The sequence below is a fragment of the Lissotriton helveticus genome, chromosome 1_1, assembly GCF_964261635.1.
Source record: "Lissotriton helveticus chromosome 1_1, aLisHel1.1, whole genome shotgun sequence".
Taxonomy (NCBI): domain Eukaryota; kingdom Metazoa; phylum Chordata; class Amphibia; order Caudata; family Salamandridae; genus Lissotriton; species Lissotriton helveticus.
In genome coordinates, this window is record NC_136057.1 from 642543926 (window position 1) to 642560715 (window position 16790).

The 16790-nt window shown below is 47.5% G+C and overlaps 1 protein-coding gene across 1 annotated transcript in view; it reads left to right on the forward strand.

Moving 5' to 3' along the window:
* Positions 1-16790, forward strand: part of GNAI1 (G protein subunit alpha i1) — a 314590-nt gene that overhangs the window by 103891 nt on the left and 193909 nt on the right. Inside the window, exon 3 of the mRNA XM_078674173.1 lies at positions 8427-8568. Coding sequence (XP_078530299.1) covers positions 8427-8568 — 142 coding nt within the window. The remainder of the gene's footprint in view (positions 1-8426; positions 8569-16790) is intronic.

A 16790-nucleotide genomic window follows, 5' to 3' on the forward strand; every position in this document is an offset into this window, starting at 1 on the left:
TTTTATAAATTGGGACTATAATGGAGTCGCTCCATGTTGGTGGGATCATGGTGGTTACGGCAGCGTTAAGTACCAATGTGAGTATTGGTCCCCAAAGCTCCGGTTGAGCCCTGTAAACATCTATCGGGACTCCATCTGGCCCCTGGGCCTTACCCCCTTTACTATTTTTGACACCATTTTCCACCTCTCCCAACGTAATATCTAAAGGTACTACAGGCCAAGTCCTATTTTCGTTGGGCGTCATGGTATTTTCTTGGAAAATCGCGGAGAAATGGTTCACCCAGTCCTCGCTGCCTACATTAGATGAGAGATGCGGGATTTTGTCATCTTGGAGGAAAGGGGAGTCAACGGTGGACCAAAACAGGCGACTATCAGCAGTTTCTGCTGCCTGGGTAAGATGCTCCCAGGCTTCCTGCTGTAATTCCCTCTTTCTTTTGGATAGCGCCTGTTTATAATCAAATCTTAAGAGTTTGACTCTATCCTTGTCCCTTGGGGTATTGGCCAAAGCTTGTTTGAGTTGTGAGAGCAGGGACGTACAGGCATGGTCAAACCATCCAATCCCTTTCCCTCCTCTGCCTACTCTTTTCCCCGTAAAGATGTTATTAATGACAGTATTAATTTTAAGAAAACGAGTCATAACCTCAGCAGACGGGCATCCTAGAGATAAGATAATATCAATGTCCATCATGCATTTATTTATGATTAAAGGTTCCACTGTGGCCGAATTTTCACCTTTCCATCTCAGCCTAACCCCATTGGGCCTATGTGGCTCTATATTTACCAGTATTCTAGTGGGTGGTTCAATTCTAATCATCCATGTAGTTATTTGCAAGCTGACAGTTATGGTCGCTCAGGGAGGATGTATCCTTTACTTTAATTATGCAATGGGGTACCAAGTTGGATGAGACCATAATATGATCGATAATGGAGCTCACATTCCTTCCAGTAAAGGTGGGAATTGAGCACTCACTTCCCTCCTGTACAGTACTCAATAGCTCTAGATCAAGCGAGACCATAGTGCTATTAATTGCCTCTCCATAGGCATTATGTGGGAAGTGGGCCATATTCTCCCCATTGTTAGTTAGGATCCCACAGACTCTAGAGGAGGATAAACTACATACTTGTAAATTAAAATCCCCCACCCAAACAAAAATAAAAGTGCATGTTGCTTCGCTTACCAGCTTCATTAGGGCACAGGATAGCTCATCTATCACTAGGTGCCGAGAATTGGTAAAAATATTATTATAAAAGTTAATTAAAAGCACATTGGTGCTATCCGGTAGACTTACCCACAAGATTTGTGAGTGTGGTTCGACTAACAAATGTTTGATGATAGTCAACTTAACATCTACTGAGATGAGAATAAGGAGACCTCCCTTTGCCCTACCATGGCTAGATTTAGAGGCATCCAAACTGTAGCATGTATATCCTTCAAGGCTAGGTTTGTTAACACACCACGTCTCTTGCAGGCATAAAATATCGTAGGATCTTACGATATCATCCCATTCTACTTTAAATGCCTTAGATGCCCATCCGGCGATGTTCCAACTTGCCATAGAAATCCCCACAGAATGACAATCATTGGCGATATCGACAGTGTTATTAGAACAATTACCTCTATTACTTAGGTCTGACCCTGGTGCACCTATACAATTGCCTATGGCAATTCCAGTAACATTCATTGTGTCCTCAACAATCTCATTTGCACAGTGAACTACTGTCCCACTTACAGGATTGCCCATAATGGCAGAACATAGGTCTTCTCTCGCCTCACTTGCATTCTTCTTGAAGGTACTCAGAATAACGTCCCTCCCAGTCCCAGACCCCATCTGATGTCAATCATTTTGGTCCAAAAAACTCAAGGACTGGTACCTATTCTGGACTGGGACTTGATAAACCATCCCATTAACTGGCGAAAAAATTATATCGCAGTTAGGTGCAAGATTGGTGGTGTGTGTTACAAATCTATTACCACTGGGGACAAGATTCAACAAGGGCGTGGGCGAGATAGAACTGCCATCAGTAAAACCAGGGTTTAAAGTAGGTAGCATAGGTCTGTTATCATTGAATATGACGTTAGAGTTAAAGACCCCATCTCTACAATTAACTAAAGGCAACCTGTTAAGATGATTGTAAAAGTAGCCCAAAGGTCTTGCGGCTACATCAGTCTCAGACTGTTAAGGCAGCTGCTCTAAGTAGGACCGTCGCAACATGTTGGGGGTGTTTAAAGTTAATAATCACACAGTCACCCCCACAGGTCTTCCTAGTGTTACCGATCCAGTTAACCCTTCTGCTAGAAATAATTTGGTCAGAGTAGTTAACTGGATAGCCACAATGACGATTTAGCCATGAGACCGTTTTGTTTTTTAGGGAATCCCCGGACTCCTGAGGGTGTGGAGCCTGGGTTAACGGTGGAACATTAGTTAAAACCACAACATAGGGTACACACTCTGGTGGGAGGTCTACCGGGCGGCCATTTGTACCCACATACACCCCGTTGTGCCCTGCTGCAGCAGATGGCGCAACTGGCGATTGCATGGTCCTGGCTCTATTTGGTGCTGGTAATGCATTAGCACTGGAATTTACACCTACAAGCCCTAAGGCCGCTGGCATAACCACCGGTACCTGCACAGATCGACCCGCATCTTGATAAGGTGAGGCCTTCCCTTATCTGGCTTAGGTGCAGGTTGAGAACATGTATCAACTCTAATAGGTTGTACGGGATTATCCAATCTGGGTACATGTTGATCCACCATAGCCCCTAATCTGAATACTTCAGTTGACAGTGCATCAATTTTAACTAATAAAGGCTCCACAACCAGCTTCAGTTTGTCATAGATACAACTTACTAACAGGTCAAATTGGTTAATACTAATGGTAACACAATTGTCCTTGGTAGAGGTCCCTTGATCACCAATATTCTCCTTGGGGGCAGTGTCCTTTTTTTTCTTGGCCGAGTGACTTCCCCGTTTAAGAGCAGGTTTCCTACATGCTCTCATAAAACGTGTAGCCCTAGTGGATTGTTGTGGGGTGTGATCGAAAGTCTCAGATAGATCAGGTAGGTCTTCTGCTACAGTAAGATCTTCTGAAGCCTCTGCAGAGACGGACTCAACATTAGTACTGATATTATCAATCTCAGCTGCCAAGTTCGTATTGTTACTGCCCTCATTGGTGAGATCCACTGGTAGGTCCGATGGAAAGTCAGGTGAGGTGCCTTTCCCTAGCGATTTTCTTCTATCGCAATTAATTCTGCTGACAACTTTCAGCAGATAATTGTCCGTTAGGGTAGTTTGGATTGACATGGTTGCTAACGGGTCAAAGCAGCAAACAGTTACAAAACAGCACACAAGGGGTCAGAGGTGCATGAACCACACAACTTGCTAAATGCTTGATGAACAGCTTTCAGCCCTAAGAGTATGGACTGGTACTCACAATTACAGCCAAGGGGGATGGCCTGTCCCTGGTCGTCCCTGCCCTTGTCCCGGGCTTCTCCCGCGCGCGACTCGCGGGGCGAGAGGGCGGTGTCGGCCTTTCAAGCGCCTCCGGGCGCTCTCTACGCGTCACGGGTGCGCCGCCCCTGAGGCTGCTGGGGGCTGTAGTTGCAGGGAGTCTCCCGGCGCTCCCTTCTGCCAAGTGTCGCTGCCGTTCACCTCACGGCTCTGCCCGATGGCTTCCCGGCGTCTCCACCCTACGCCCAGGTCAGCTTGGATCTCCCCCGGTGCTCCTGGGCGGTGTCGGCCTTTCAAGCGCCTCTGGGCGCTCTCCACGCGTCACGGGCGCGCCGCCCCTTAGGCTGCTGGGGGCTGTAGTTGCAGGGAGTCTCCCGGCGCTCCCTTCTGCCAAGTGTCGCTGCCGTTCACCTCACGGCTCTGCCCGATGGCTTCCCGGCGTCTCCACCCTACGCCCAGGTCAGCTTGGATCTCCCCACCCATATTGAGAGCGCACCCGATGTTCTCCTTCTACCCCCAGTTGTTGCCGGAATGTCAAAGGTAGCAAAATCAGGCCTTACACTCTTCTCCAATGCCCATGTTTCCTGCATCAAGCAAATGTCAAGCATTGCCATAAAGGAACCCCACTCAGGCAGGGGCAACTTGTTTTTTAACCCGGCCACATTCCAGGACAGAATTTTTATCCTTCCGTCAGCTATCCCAGGGCTACGTGATAGTTTGCCCTTGCCTATATCAGACCCAGTGCCAGAAATTAAAATTCTAGGCTCAGATGTCCTTTCCCTTGCCTCACCACTAAGCAGTGCCTCGTTAGGAGCACAAGGCCCCACATGTTGTGTATTTTCCCCCAATTCCGTCCTACCCTCAATGATCAAGTGTTGATCTGCTATTAGATTTTCAGGGCCAGTGTTGACATCGTTGCCCTCCAATATAGCTGCTAGGGTACCTGTACTACTATCAGTCGGTGGTATAAAATTCTGCCCCACAGGGCGTCAATCCACCTGCTCCAGGAAACTGAACCTATTTCTTTGGGGGAATAGTGAGAGTAAAGGAATATGGGGATGGGAGCCCTCACAGGTAGTTATCCCCTGTTGAGTTCTATGTGAGAATTTATTTTGGGCCCCTTGATACTGAAGACTTCTGCTCTGGCCGGTTCTCGTCTGTGGAGTAGGATAGAAATATGACAAATGGAGGGGAAGAATTTGGGTAATCGACCAGGTTGGCAACCCACTGCAGATGTGTTCTACAGCACATGTATGCCTAAAGTTAATTACCACACAATTTCCTGCTATAGTTTTAGGTCCAGACCCAATCCATTCTACTCTTCTGACGCACAATATTTCACCTGAGGCATTAGCGGGAGAAGGCCTGTTGGTGTTAAGCCATTGTATACATTTATTTTTAAGATCACTGTGATCCTTGCTTTTTCCCTGGCCTAGGGGAGGAACCCCGGCAAGCACCACTACATATGGCAAGGACTCAGGAGGGAGATCAATGGAGGGCAGCTCTATTAAAGAACCCCTTGCTACGATGTTTCTACTAGCTAGGGATTTTTGGTCCAAATGGCTTGTCCCCACTTCAGACACCCACCTCAGCGCTATGTTGGTTCCGCCAGCTACTTTTCCATCCCTAAGCAGAGGCAGAGCTGTATCGGGCGTTGAGTTACCAATTGCCTGAGAGGTTACAGCTGGGATATTATTACTGTCAGGCGGCCCCATGCATCCGAAATTAACTTAGTGATGTCAGGAGTCGGCCCGATGACAGGATTCCCAGCAACACCGTTATTAACTCGGGTGGTTTTAGAGCAAGGGGTAGGCTTGGCAGTGCTAGGAGTCACTCTATTACGGTACAAAAGGGGGTGGTGATGGACGGAGCATCTGAATCAATCAAACACTCACACCCAGTCAAAAGATCTAGGTTTAATCCATCACCGTTCTTTAGCCCACTCTGCCACCCCAGTTCAGACATGAGTCACTCTATAAGCATGTTTTTCCAATGGGCTGGCAGGCTGAACTTTCCCTAAACCTATGTTATTAATTGTGGAAACTAATCTATCCAACCTAGATGCCAGAGGTTTGATATGTGTGCCAATAATCTGTTCAATATGAGCCTGGAAGTCAACGAGTAGATGAGTAACCCAGACAGGTGTTCCTACAGGGGATGCAGAAGGACCAGCAACATCCGGTATAGAATCAGAAATAGGCATAGTTCTTTTTTTTTAAAGTTTAGATTTCTTACTTCTAGGGCGGGGTTTAAGAACTTTTTTCCCTACAGCATGTGGGGGGAATTTAGCAACAGGCGGACTATCAATAACAGCCTGTGCACAGGGCAACTCAGCAAAAGAAGACGTAAGGAAGAAACTACAGTCAGGAGGATTAACTGTAGCTGCAGAGAAATCCCCCGCTTGCTGTAACGGAGGACCAGCAGGGGTAATTGATAATCGCCTCTCCGTGTTTTATATTGCTGTAGCCACTACCCCAATCGTTTTCTGGAGCATCTTGTCGATTGCTGTTAGACTCTGGAGGGGTTGTATCGTGGCAGCCTGGTGCCTAGTCATAGGGCGGGAAGCACAAGACTTAATATTTTTACCCGTATCAGTCATTATTGTAGATTTAAAAAGGCAAATCCCACTATAAACGATATTCCCTCCCCACGCTAGAAGAGATTTTTAAATAAACAGCCCTATGGTCAATTATGTATACCTTTTTATTATTTTTTTATTTTTAATTACCTTGTAAAATACTTTAAAGTCCTGGCAAAGAGTGCAGGTGTTGGGGGGGGGGGGGGGGGGGTGGCCCGGCCCGGCCACTTCTGGCCTCTGACGGCCACAGACGGTCCCGCCCTTGTCCCGGGCTTAACCCGACGCGACCCGTGCGCGATCCCGCGACACGGGGGCTCTGTGCAAATTAAGCGCCTCCGGGCACGATGTGGGTGTTGGCGGCTTCCGCCGCTAGGGCACCTGGATGTTGTGGTCCTCCCTCCGTGGCCGCGTCGCGTTGGTGGAAGCTGCGGCAGCGGCTGCGAGGGAAGACTCGTGAGACCGGCAACAGGGGGCTCGCGCCAAAGAAGACGGGTACGTTGCCCCAAACAAACCAAAAAGGAGACCTCAGTTCACCATTGCACCATTTCACTTAATTAATTTACAGCTGCTGGAGGCTGTATGCTATTGTCCGTACAAGTGTAAGGTGCTTCTATGAATGGCATGTCCGTCCCTGATTGCTCTGGAGTATATTTCTCACACACCCGCATTTGAAAGAAGGAACTGGAGTTGGACTTGTGATGCAGCTTTCAAAGCTCTTTGGAAGCCAACTTCTTTTTACTGTGGGCATCTTAATCATAATTACAGGGCAGCTATGTCAGACTGGGCAGGGGGGGCGGGGAATTCGTCCCTCCCCCGGTCAACCCCAAAAAGGCTTGTTTTCATTCAAGTTAATATAAATTGCTTGCAGAATGAAATTGCGTACTTTTGAAAAGTAGGTTCTGGGTTCCTAAAAATGTGGAGAAATGTTTCCATTCATAAGACATACCTCTGATGGACAACTGGCAAGGCAAGTTACTACTTGTCTTCTGCATCATAAAATGTTTTGTATTTTATTATCCACTGGTGAATACATTTTTCTTTTTTTGAGTTGAGATTGGACTAGTTGTCAATTTGCCAAGTTGGTCATTCCCAGAAAGATTTTGGTCTGAGTTCCCAGGGGTATAGGTTGGCTGTGTGGCGCGAAATGCAGCATATTCGGGTTTTAGTCACAACCGTTCTTGGAGTGAAAACCGGCCACGCTCCACTTTTTCTGTTTAACAAACGTGCAAGATGGACATGGCACCCTCCCTAAATGATCCTTTGTGAGCCAGTGAGGACATGTTTATGGGTAGTACTCATGATGACAGTTTGAGCTAACCCACTTCCCTTAATTGAATTTACAGTTTCTATTTACATTTTATCTCTGGGTGGGCAGTTTGGCTTTACTGAAGTGTAGTAAGACTTTATAAGTAGCGGAACGGTGGATGGTTGCTGTTGAGGTGGATGAGAGGCAAGTCCAGAAAGTATGAGGCCATACACTCTGTCATGGGCAATGATGTTAAGTTGCTTTTCTACTCACCTGGGGGCCTACGTTGGTGAACCGGCTCGCTTGTTCAACTTTTCACCCTTGTGGAATTGATTGATGCATTTATATCCTCCTGTGCTACCATTATGCTTATCCTTGTGCAATCCCTTGGCTAGTTTTTTTTAAATTAGACATTTATTCTGCTATACCAATATAAAAATATTTGAAAAGAAAATACTCTTCAAAACAGTATTTTAATAGTAAGGCAGGTACATTGACTCCATTTTTAACCACTCTTAAGCTGGCTCAAACCTCTTGTGCGGTCTTCATGTCCCTTTCAGCTTTTGTGTAATTTTCACAGGTGGATCAGACCCACTCACACCAACTAAATGGCACCTTGTTTCCCACTGAAATAAAAAATCTCAGTGCTCACGTTTGAAGGAAAATTGTGGGACCAAGGGTTAGAAAGTAAAATACGCGAAAAACTTGACAACATGAATAGGAAAAACATTGCCTAGAATACAGGCCTGACTGGGAACTGAGCAGGTCCTTAAACTCTTAAATCTGCTTCTTTCCCCTAAAAGCACACAGTTACCGGTAATTTGGCAGCTTTGTCCTAGTTGGAATGTGGTAAAGAATGACCAGACCGCTACCGCCCCAGTGCACTACCTGTGCCTGGATCGCTGAGTTGCGCTGTATACAGGCCGTCTTTTGGGGTAAGGGCAACCTATCTGAAGGGATGTTTAAATAAAAAGATATTCAAGCTCTTGCTTACCATATGCTACTCTATCACCCTATTATGTGCGTTTTCCTTAATATTAGCCTGGTATGTATTCCAGTTTGACTGAAAAGTTTACGAACAGCTGTTTAAAATGATAAATCTTATTGTTTTAGATTCAGGAATTGAAACTGCCCATTTTCCTTTTTACTACAGGATTATTCATGAAGCTGGGTATTCAGAAGAAGAATGTAAGCAGTACAAAGCAGTTGTTTACAGTAACACTATACAGTCCATTATTGCTATTATTAGGGCAATGGGAAGATTGAAGATCGACTTTGGTGATCCTTCAAGAGCTGTAAGTAAAATGTTATCGTTACTGTTTAGCTGAACATGCATTTTGCACGAACTGTTAATTGGTGGCCACATTAAAGTTGAAACTAGACAATCCCATGTCCTTCCACCCTCATTTTGTACTAATTTGGAATGTCCCACTTTTCTGGAGGGCGGTGTAGGTCATCTCTGCCCAGTGTAACTTTGTTCCTATAGTACATTTAGAAGCCTACTCCCACGTCCTTTTCCCAGTATGCAAGCTTCTTTTGCCACGAGTCAGATGCTCCTCCGTTAGACCTTTCTAAATGACTTCACCGTTCACTGTAGCTTTTGGACAGCCATCAAGAGTTTAATATTTTGTATGGATATTTTCATATAATCATCAGCAATTCAGTAGACGAGTAAAACAAATTGCATTCTGAACACAGCTGAAGGGCTCCTTGGCCAGAGGGTTGTTTATGAGGTGTAGTGCAAGGTATCTGTTGTTCTGTAACATGGTCTTCTCTTCTCTCGTTTAGTTATTGGTTGGACAAACTAAAGTCATCACTAACTACCACTCGACATCTGCCTTGAAGCAACTAGACTACAGTGTGACATTTGCAGGGGTTTGTTTAGGGTATTCCATTTCAAATATGCACTATATAGGTACTTTTGTGGGAGTGTATGATGCGGTCTCATAGTTTCTTTGGAAATCCTAGCCTTGATGCTGTCTGATAAAGTCATTCTGGCATGTCCTTTGCAGTTGTCTGTTGGGATTCTAAATATCCTACAAAATAGCCTAGGAGAGTAAACTGACTTAATCAAAGAATCTATAGACTGGAATAAGTCCATGGTACCAATTGAATCACACCATCCCCATGAAATACACCTTTTACAATGACCCTTTCCTCAGGGATTTGTCAGCGTTTGTGATGTGTTCTATGTGCAGCTTTGGAAAAGGTGATTGCCCTACTGGTATTATGGAGCTCTCTTGCTTTCACCCCACCACTCCAGAAGAATGTGTCTTCAGCCTCAACGGGGCCTATGAACCTTTGCGGCTCAAGATACCTAGACGTATCTGTCAAGTACTTCAAGAGTTTGTCATGATTTTTTTTCGTTTTTCTCTGTTTTGCCAAAAGTTTGGCTCTTCCTTGAGGTGGATCCTCTCTGGTCTAGCTGAAGTTTTCTTCTCTAGTTCCCCAACTAATGCATTCAATCTGTGTCTCCTTATCTTGATGTTTTAGGGGTCACAGCCTTTTGCTTAATCAAGTTGATGTTCCCTTGCATGACAGTCTTCCTCCAGTACTGCCTGACATTCCTGGAGAGGTCGGAAAGATTAATTTTCCCTTTGACTGAGGAGAGAACAGGTTAGGTGACTGGCAGCCTTCCTAACACACAGTGCAGGGTCAGTGAAGCGGTTGTTTTTGAAGGAAATGCAAAGGAATGATACGGACGAGTCGTAGTTACATCAGTTAACTAAGTGGTGAATTTCAGTTAAACTTAATTATAATTTAACATCAATTTTTTTCCAGTGCATTTCTATTTTTTTCTGTCAAGTAAAATGTAATTAACATACGTTAAACCAACTGCTGCAGCACACGGCCTCTGCTCTTCCCCCCCCCCCCCCCCCCCTCCTCCCATGCAGACACTTGTGACAAAGCCTACCCTATGGTAGGCCCAATGGCCAACCCATGAGCTCCCTGCCCAGAGAAGCCATACACAGGAATTTTATAGGGGATGTGGGCTGCTTTTGGCTCTGGGGATACTAACTCCCAGGGCCTGTCACCATATTTAATGGGGGAGGGAGTACTGTGCCCATGTCCCTGGGCTGATTTCGGCTTCCAGACCTTACCCCGTAGCCTGGCACATTTTTTGTGGGCTCCCTCCAGGGCCAATGTTTGGTCCAGGGGACTGGTGTATTTCTTTAGGGAAGGGTGCACATGTCCCCTTCCTCAAGCAGATTTTGGCTCGGGGGGGGGGGGGGGAGAGGGGGGGAGGAGAGAGAGAGGAGAATCGCTATATTTACGGAGAAGAGAGCACGCTGCCCCTCCCAGGGCTCATTCCATCCCCCGTGGCCTGGCCAGCTTCCAAAAAGGAGGTGGGGGCACGCCGCCACCCTTCGTGGGCCGATATCGGCCAGTGTAGTGAGTGGGTAGGGCACTCACTACACTTTGGTTGTAGGGCTGCGGGGGGAGCCCCAAGACCTCCGCTGGAGTTTCTCCCACCTGTATAAAGCAGCTAAAAATGCTGGTCCCTGCGGGCGTGAGCAGTCCTGATCCGTTACTCTGCCCCTTTCTGTGGGAGGGAAACAAATTAAGTCAGCTCGCATGGGAGCGGACTTGATGTTTGGTGCCAGAGCAAGCACGAGTTTCCCTGCCTACACCAGTGCGGGCAGGAAACATGCTATGTCCTGGCAGTGTGCATCCGCGGACATAGCATGAGTCAGCTCTGGGGGATGGGGTCCCCATGGCTATTAATGGTCCGGGCAGTAGGTGCTGTGTGGCTCCATCCCATTTGTAGCAGTGACCGGGCCTCAGGGTATGGGGTAACCAGGTTTGAAATCGGCCCAGGGAGGAGGGTGTGTGGCCCTCCTCACCATCACTCAAATGGCTGGTCCCCAAAGGATTTGGTCTCCCAGGGGCGAAATCTGCTTGGGGCTGTGTGCCCCTCCCCATATTTTAATACAGTCGGGCCCCGGCTGCTGGGGCTCAGAATCTGAAATCAGTTCGGTAGGTGGGGGCCAAATTCCCACTCCCATTTTTTTTTTAAGGCTGGGCACTGGAGTTCTATTGGGCCAAAAATGTCCTGGGGGGAGGCATGCAGCCTCCCTCTTACTTCTCAAAATTGACCAGGCCCTGGGGAATGGGGTCCCTGGGGCCGAAATTGATTTGGGGACAGGGGGTCGCATGTACCCCACTCTCCCCCAAATATATATTGTCCCCTCCTGTGCCTGGCCCGGTGGGGTGGGGGGGGGGGGAGGTAAAAGAAAAAGCATGGAAGACAGTGCATGTTTTATTTTTAATTTAGCCACGGATCCTCTGCAAATGTGCTGCAAAATTTGACCCCACCACCAGTCCTAGGGTGTCCGGGTATCCCTACCCTGACCCTATTTAAAAATATTTTTGTTCTGTATGCGTATTTTAATTTTTTTGTTACAGTCCTAAGATGACTACCACCACTTCCTGGTTGATTTGGTAGCAGCCAATCAGAACTCAGGATCAGCGTCTATAGATCTTATGTAAATATAAATCTTTTAAATCTTTTTTCTTTAATAACTCAAACTACTGAACAGATTTATACCACATTATGTAAAGCTTTCTTTCTGATGGATACATCTGCCAGTGGATTCCTCACCTTGTGAATATCCCGTGCGCCAGCAGCATTCAGAAATTTTTGTAGCTCTCCACGCCAACGAGGACGATGTAGAACCATGGCTCCGCTCGCGACTCCGCTGACGTCACTGGAGCCATAAAGGAGCCTTGTCGGCGTGATGACGTCCGTTCCCTTTTTTCCCCACCGTCGACGCTAACTGTTTTTCTAGGACTCACCATAGTTTCACTTGATACTTTGTGTTTCTGGCTGTATTCCTGTGCTTCTTGTTTCCTTTCAAGGATGTCATCGAGTAAGTCCAGGTTCAAGCCTTGCAGGGAGTGCGGAGGACATATGTCCATTACTGATCCACATGAAGACTGCGTTTGGTGTCTATCATCAGATCACGACGTCGAGGGATGTGCCTGTTGCAGGAAAATGTATCCGAATGCCTTGAAAGAAAGAGAAGCGAAGCTCTTCATGGCAAAAATGAAAGAAAAAAGATGATCGAGGTCTCAGTCGAGGTCGGGCACAAGATCGTCGTCGGGCATGCTTCAAGAGCCTAGAAGCATAAAAAGAGGCACTCTTCGAAGCGTCATTCTGATAGAGAGGCGCCGCCGAAGTTGGCTTCTGAAGTCCATCGATGCTGTAAGGACTTTGTGTCTCCTCCTCCCTCGAATCGAGCTTCACCGTAGAAATCAGCTTTGCCTGCAGTTTCTCCTGTTCGATCTCTGACGCCGGCTCATCACAGACTTCGGAACATTCTCCGGCTCCGGTAGAAGAGATTCCTGTGCCGGATAAGCAGGCGATTCCATCGGATCCGCTGTCGGTGCCGGCTGACCCGAAACCGGTAATGCCTCCATCGGATTCTGTCCCTGGGGCCTATCCTCCTTTTCCTAGCCCGGGACAAGTTCCTTTGCATTATCTAAATGCGATGTATTCCATAGGGCTTTGTACCCCTCTGGAGCACCTTCGTGTCCTATGGGTCCATTAGCATTTAATTTGGGAGTTCCTCAGGCCTTATCCCAGGCTCCATTCATGCCATTCCTTCTGGCGGCGCCGTCTTGGCATTTCCCGGCGCCGAGGACGTAGACGCAGTTTCCATCCTCTCTGGCGCCGTGAGCTCTACCTCGATCGGCACAGGCTGTGCCGACTGATCAGTGTACGACGCCGCATCCAGGTCCTTTGGAGTCGGTCTCGGCTCCACCGGCGTCGGCGCCTAGAATAAGATCTAGGAGAGCAGCTCAGTTTTGGAGGAGCAGAGATTTCGTCTGGAGGAAGGTGAGGTTGAGGACTCTGACTGTTTTACGGAATTAAGAAGCAAGTGGCCTTGATATGTATCCAGAGTGGGAGCTTGAAGGATGTTGCCCCCTACCATACAGTGATTAAAAAAGCAGCAGAACTTTTGGACCTTCAGGTCCTTCTGTTGAATTTAAATCTAATATACTGACAAGTTCTCCACTCTCCTACTTTTGTTGTAGAACCTCTGGCAATTACCGATCCTGTATTGAAGGTCTGGCGCAAACCATTTTCGGCTCCAGTAGTTAACAAAACAATTGCAAGGAGATATAGGGTGGCTCCAGGGGATCCTGAATTTTTATCACACCCTTCTCCTGAGAGTCTAGTAGTCCAGGCAGCCTGTTCAAAGAAGTTTTCTGCTGCCTTTCCACAGGTTCCGTTGGACAAAGTCTAAAAAGCTCGACCAGTCCGCTAAGAAGGTGTTTTCTTCGGATAGCATGGCCCTTAAGTCAACGAATGGCACCTGTCTTATGGGTCGCTATTTCTATGCCCTTATGGATTTTGCGAAACAGCTTGCCCCAAAATTGTCTGAAGGTGACAGGAAAATTTTTAATGATGTGTTACAGGACACTCAAGCAGCTGCTCGTCAGGTGATTCAGAGTGGTTTGGACACGGCGGATCTTCTGTGGCTACTAGAAGTGCCTGGCTTAAATCTTTAGAGTTCTCCTCAAATGTACAGGCAAAACTTTTGGACCTACCTTTCGATGGCTCTGGTCTCTTTGGCAAGAAAGCAGATGCGGCCCTGGAAAGATTTAAAGATAGTAAGGCAACGGCCGAATTTCTAGGCCTTCAGACTCAGCCTAGGAGTTCAACGTTTAGGAGGTATAGAGGTTTTGGGAGGTCTTTTCGCTCCTACAAACAACCTCAGCAGCAGCAGAATACCTTGTATAGATCCTACAGGGGCAAGAATAGAGGTAGCCCACTAGGTCGTCGGCCCTCCTCCTCCTCCTCTACGTCCCCTCCTATTACCGCAGCAAAGCAGTCCTAGATCTGCCATTCAGGATCATGTCGGTCACTACAAACCTTTGGGTTCTCAATCTTGTGGAGAATGGGTATGGTCTTTCCTTCCGGGAAATCCCTCTAAATTACCCTCCTTGCCAAGGGATTTGCTCAGAGGACCACCTTCTCCTGCAGGAGGAAGTTCTGACATTATTGAAAAAAGGTGTGATAGAGGTGGTTCCGGAGCTGGAAAGGGGTCAGGGTTGCTACTCCCGGTATTTCCTGATACCCAAAAAGGATGGCAGGTTACGTCCAATCCTGGATCTCAGGATCTTGAACCTTTTTCTAAAGCAGGAAAAGTTCAAGATGCTCACCCTTGCGCAGGTTCTTCAAGCGCTGCAACAGGAGGATTGGATGCTGTTGATCGATTTGCAAGACTCGTATTTTCATATCCGATCCTAAAGTCGCACAGGAAGTATCTCAGTTTCACGGTAGGGTCGCAACATTATCAGTTTGCGGTCCTTCCGTTTGGTCTTACTACTGCACCTTGAGCCTTCACCAAGGTGATTGCAGTGGTGGCAGCCCATCTCAGAAGGTCGGGTATTTCGGTTTTCCCCTATCTGGACGACTGGCTGATCAAAGCAGGGTCTCCGGAGAAGGTGTCATCTGCAAGTGACAACGCTGCTGTTGTACAGATTGGGTTTTTCGATAAACGTACCCAAGTCTCACCTAGTGCCCTCTCAGCGCAACCTGTTTATAGAGGCGATACTGGACACTGTTTGTCGAGCATTCCCTCCTCCTCAAAGGATTCTCGACATTCAGGAAATGATTCCTTTGTTTTACAATGGAGTGGTCGTTCCAGTCCTGAAGGTCCTTCGCCTGCTTGGTCTGTTTGCTTCCTGCATTCTGTTGGTCAATCATGCATGCTGGCACATGAGGGCGCTCCAGTGGTGCTTCCGCAGGCCGTGGTATCAGCACAATGGAGATCTCAAGAAGTCTGAGGATCTCCAGAGAAGCTGCGGTGGATCGATCTTGGTGGAGCGTGGAAGGCAATCTGTCTCAAGGGAATCCCTTCCATCTACCTCCATCGGTGGCCACAGTGATAACAGATGCATCTACTCTAGGGTGGGGTGCTCAACTGGGGGACCTGGAGATCAAGGGTCTTTGGTCTCCAGAGGAAAGATTGCTTCACATCAACCTTCTGGAGTTAAGGGCGATACGTTTGGCGCTCCTGGCCTTTCTCCCTTCCCTTCGCAGTCAGTCGGTTCAAGTCCTAATGGACAACACTACAACGATGTGGTATTGCAACAAACAGGGAGGAATAGGGTCGCATTATCTTTGCAGAGAGGCTCTGCATCTCTGGTCCTGGGTTCAGGACCATCAGATTTGTCTGATGGCAAATAATCTGGCAGTGGTTCTAAACGTGTGTGCAGAAAGTCTCAGTCGGCAGTTCTCAGCCGACCACGAGTGCAGGCTTCATCCAGAGGTGGTTTGTCACATCTTCCGGACATGCGGAACTCCTCGGGTGGACCTGTTAGCCACTCATGTGATCGATCACTGCCCATCATTCTGCAGTCTCCAGTATCCGATGCAGGGAGCTTTGGAGGACGGGTTTCAGTTGAGTTGGATCTGTAAACTCCTTTACGGGTTTCCTCCCATACCATTGATTCCTCAATTTCTGAAGAAGATTCGTCAAGACCGGGCCCAAGTCCTATTGAATGCCCCGGATTGGCCAAGAAGGGTGTGGTATACAGATCTTCTTCTCCACCTCTCCTTGTGCCCTCCCCTCCGTCTCCCTCTCATGGCAGACCTCCTCTCGCAATTGCAGGAGCAGGTTCTACACCCCCACCTCCAGACCTTACACCTTAATGCCTGGAGATTGAACGGGGCAACCTGAATTCTTTTTCTCTTCCTTCTGACCTGGTGGACGTTATTTTGTCCGCCAGACGTCTCTCCACCAAGTCTATTTATTCATATAGGTGGTCCAAATTTGTTCATTGGTGTGGGGAGACGTCTATTGACCCTTTAAGGGTCCGCTTATCAGACATTCTTCGGTTTGCTCTGTCTTTGGCCCAGCAGGGTTTTGCTGTGGCTACTGTGAAAGGCTATTTATCGGCTTTGTCTGCGTTCCTTTGCTTGCGGGACCAGCCGTCCTTGTTTAAATCACCCATTGTGTTACGATTCAGTAAGAGCCTTACCAACAAATGTCCGCCCACTCCTTTTATTGTGCCTCAATGGGACTTAAATCTTGTCTAAACCTATTTGATGGGTTCTCCCTTCGAGCCCTTACACAAGTGTCCCTTGAGGTTATTGTCGTTAAAAACTGTGTTTCTTGTTGCCATTACCTCGGCAAGGAGGGTAAGTGAGCTTCAAGCTCCAAGTTAAAAACTCCCATTCTTGACTATTCATGCTGATAGAAAGGTTCTCAGGACCAGGGCTTTTCTGCCTAAGGTGGTAACTCCTTCCATCTGGGGCAGTCCATTACCCTTCCTTCCTTCTATCCTCCCCCTCACCCTTTCAAGGAGGAGGAGCGGCTTCACCGCTTGGACCCTTAGAGGGCGGTGAGTTTTTATCTTGATAGAACTAAAGACTATCGTGTGGATGACCTGCTCTTCGTGGGCTTTGCTGACTGCAGGAAAGGTAGAGCGGTGCACAGGCGCACACTTTCCAGATGGATTGTCTTGTGCATCAAGATTTGTTACTCTTTGGCTGATAAGGAGC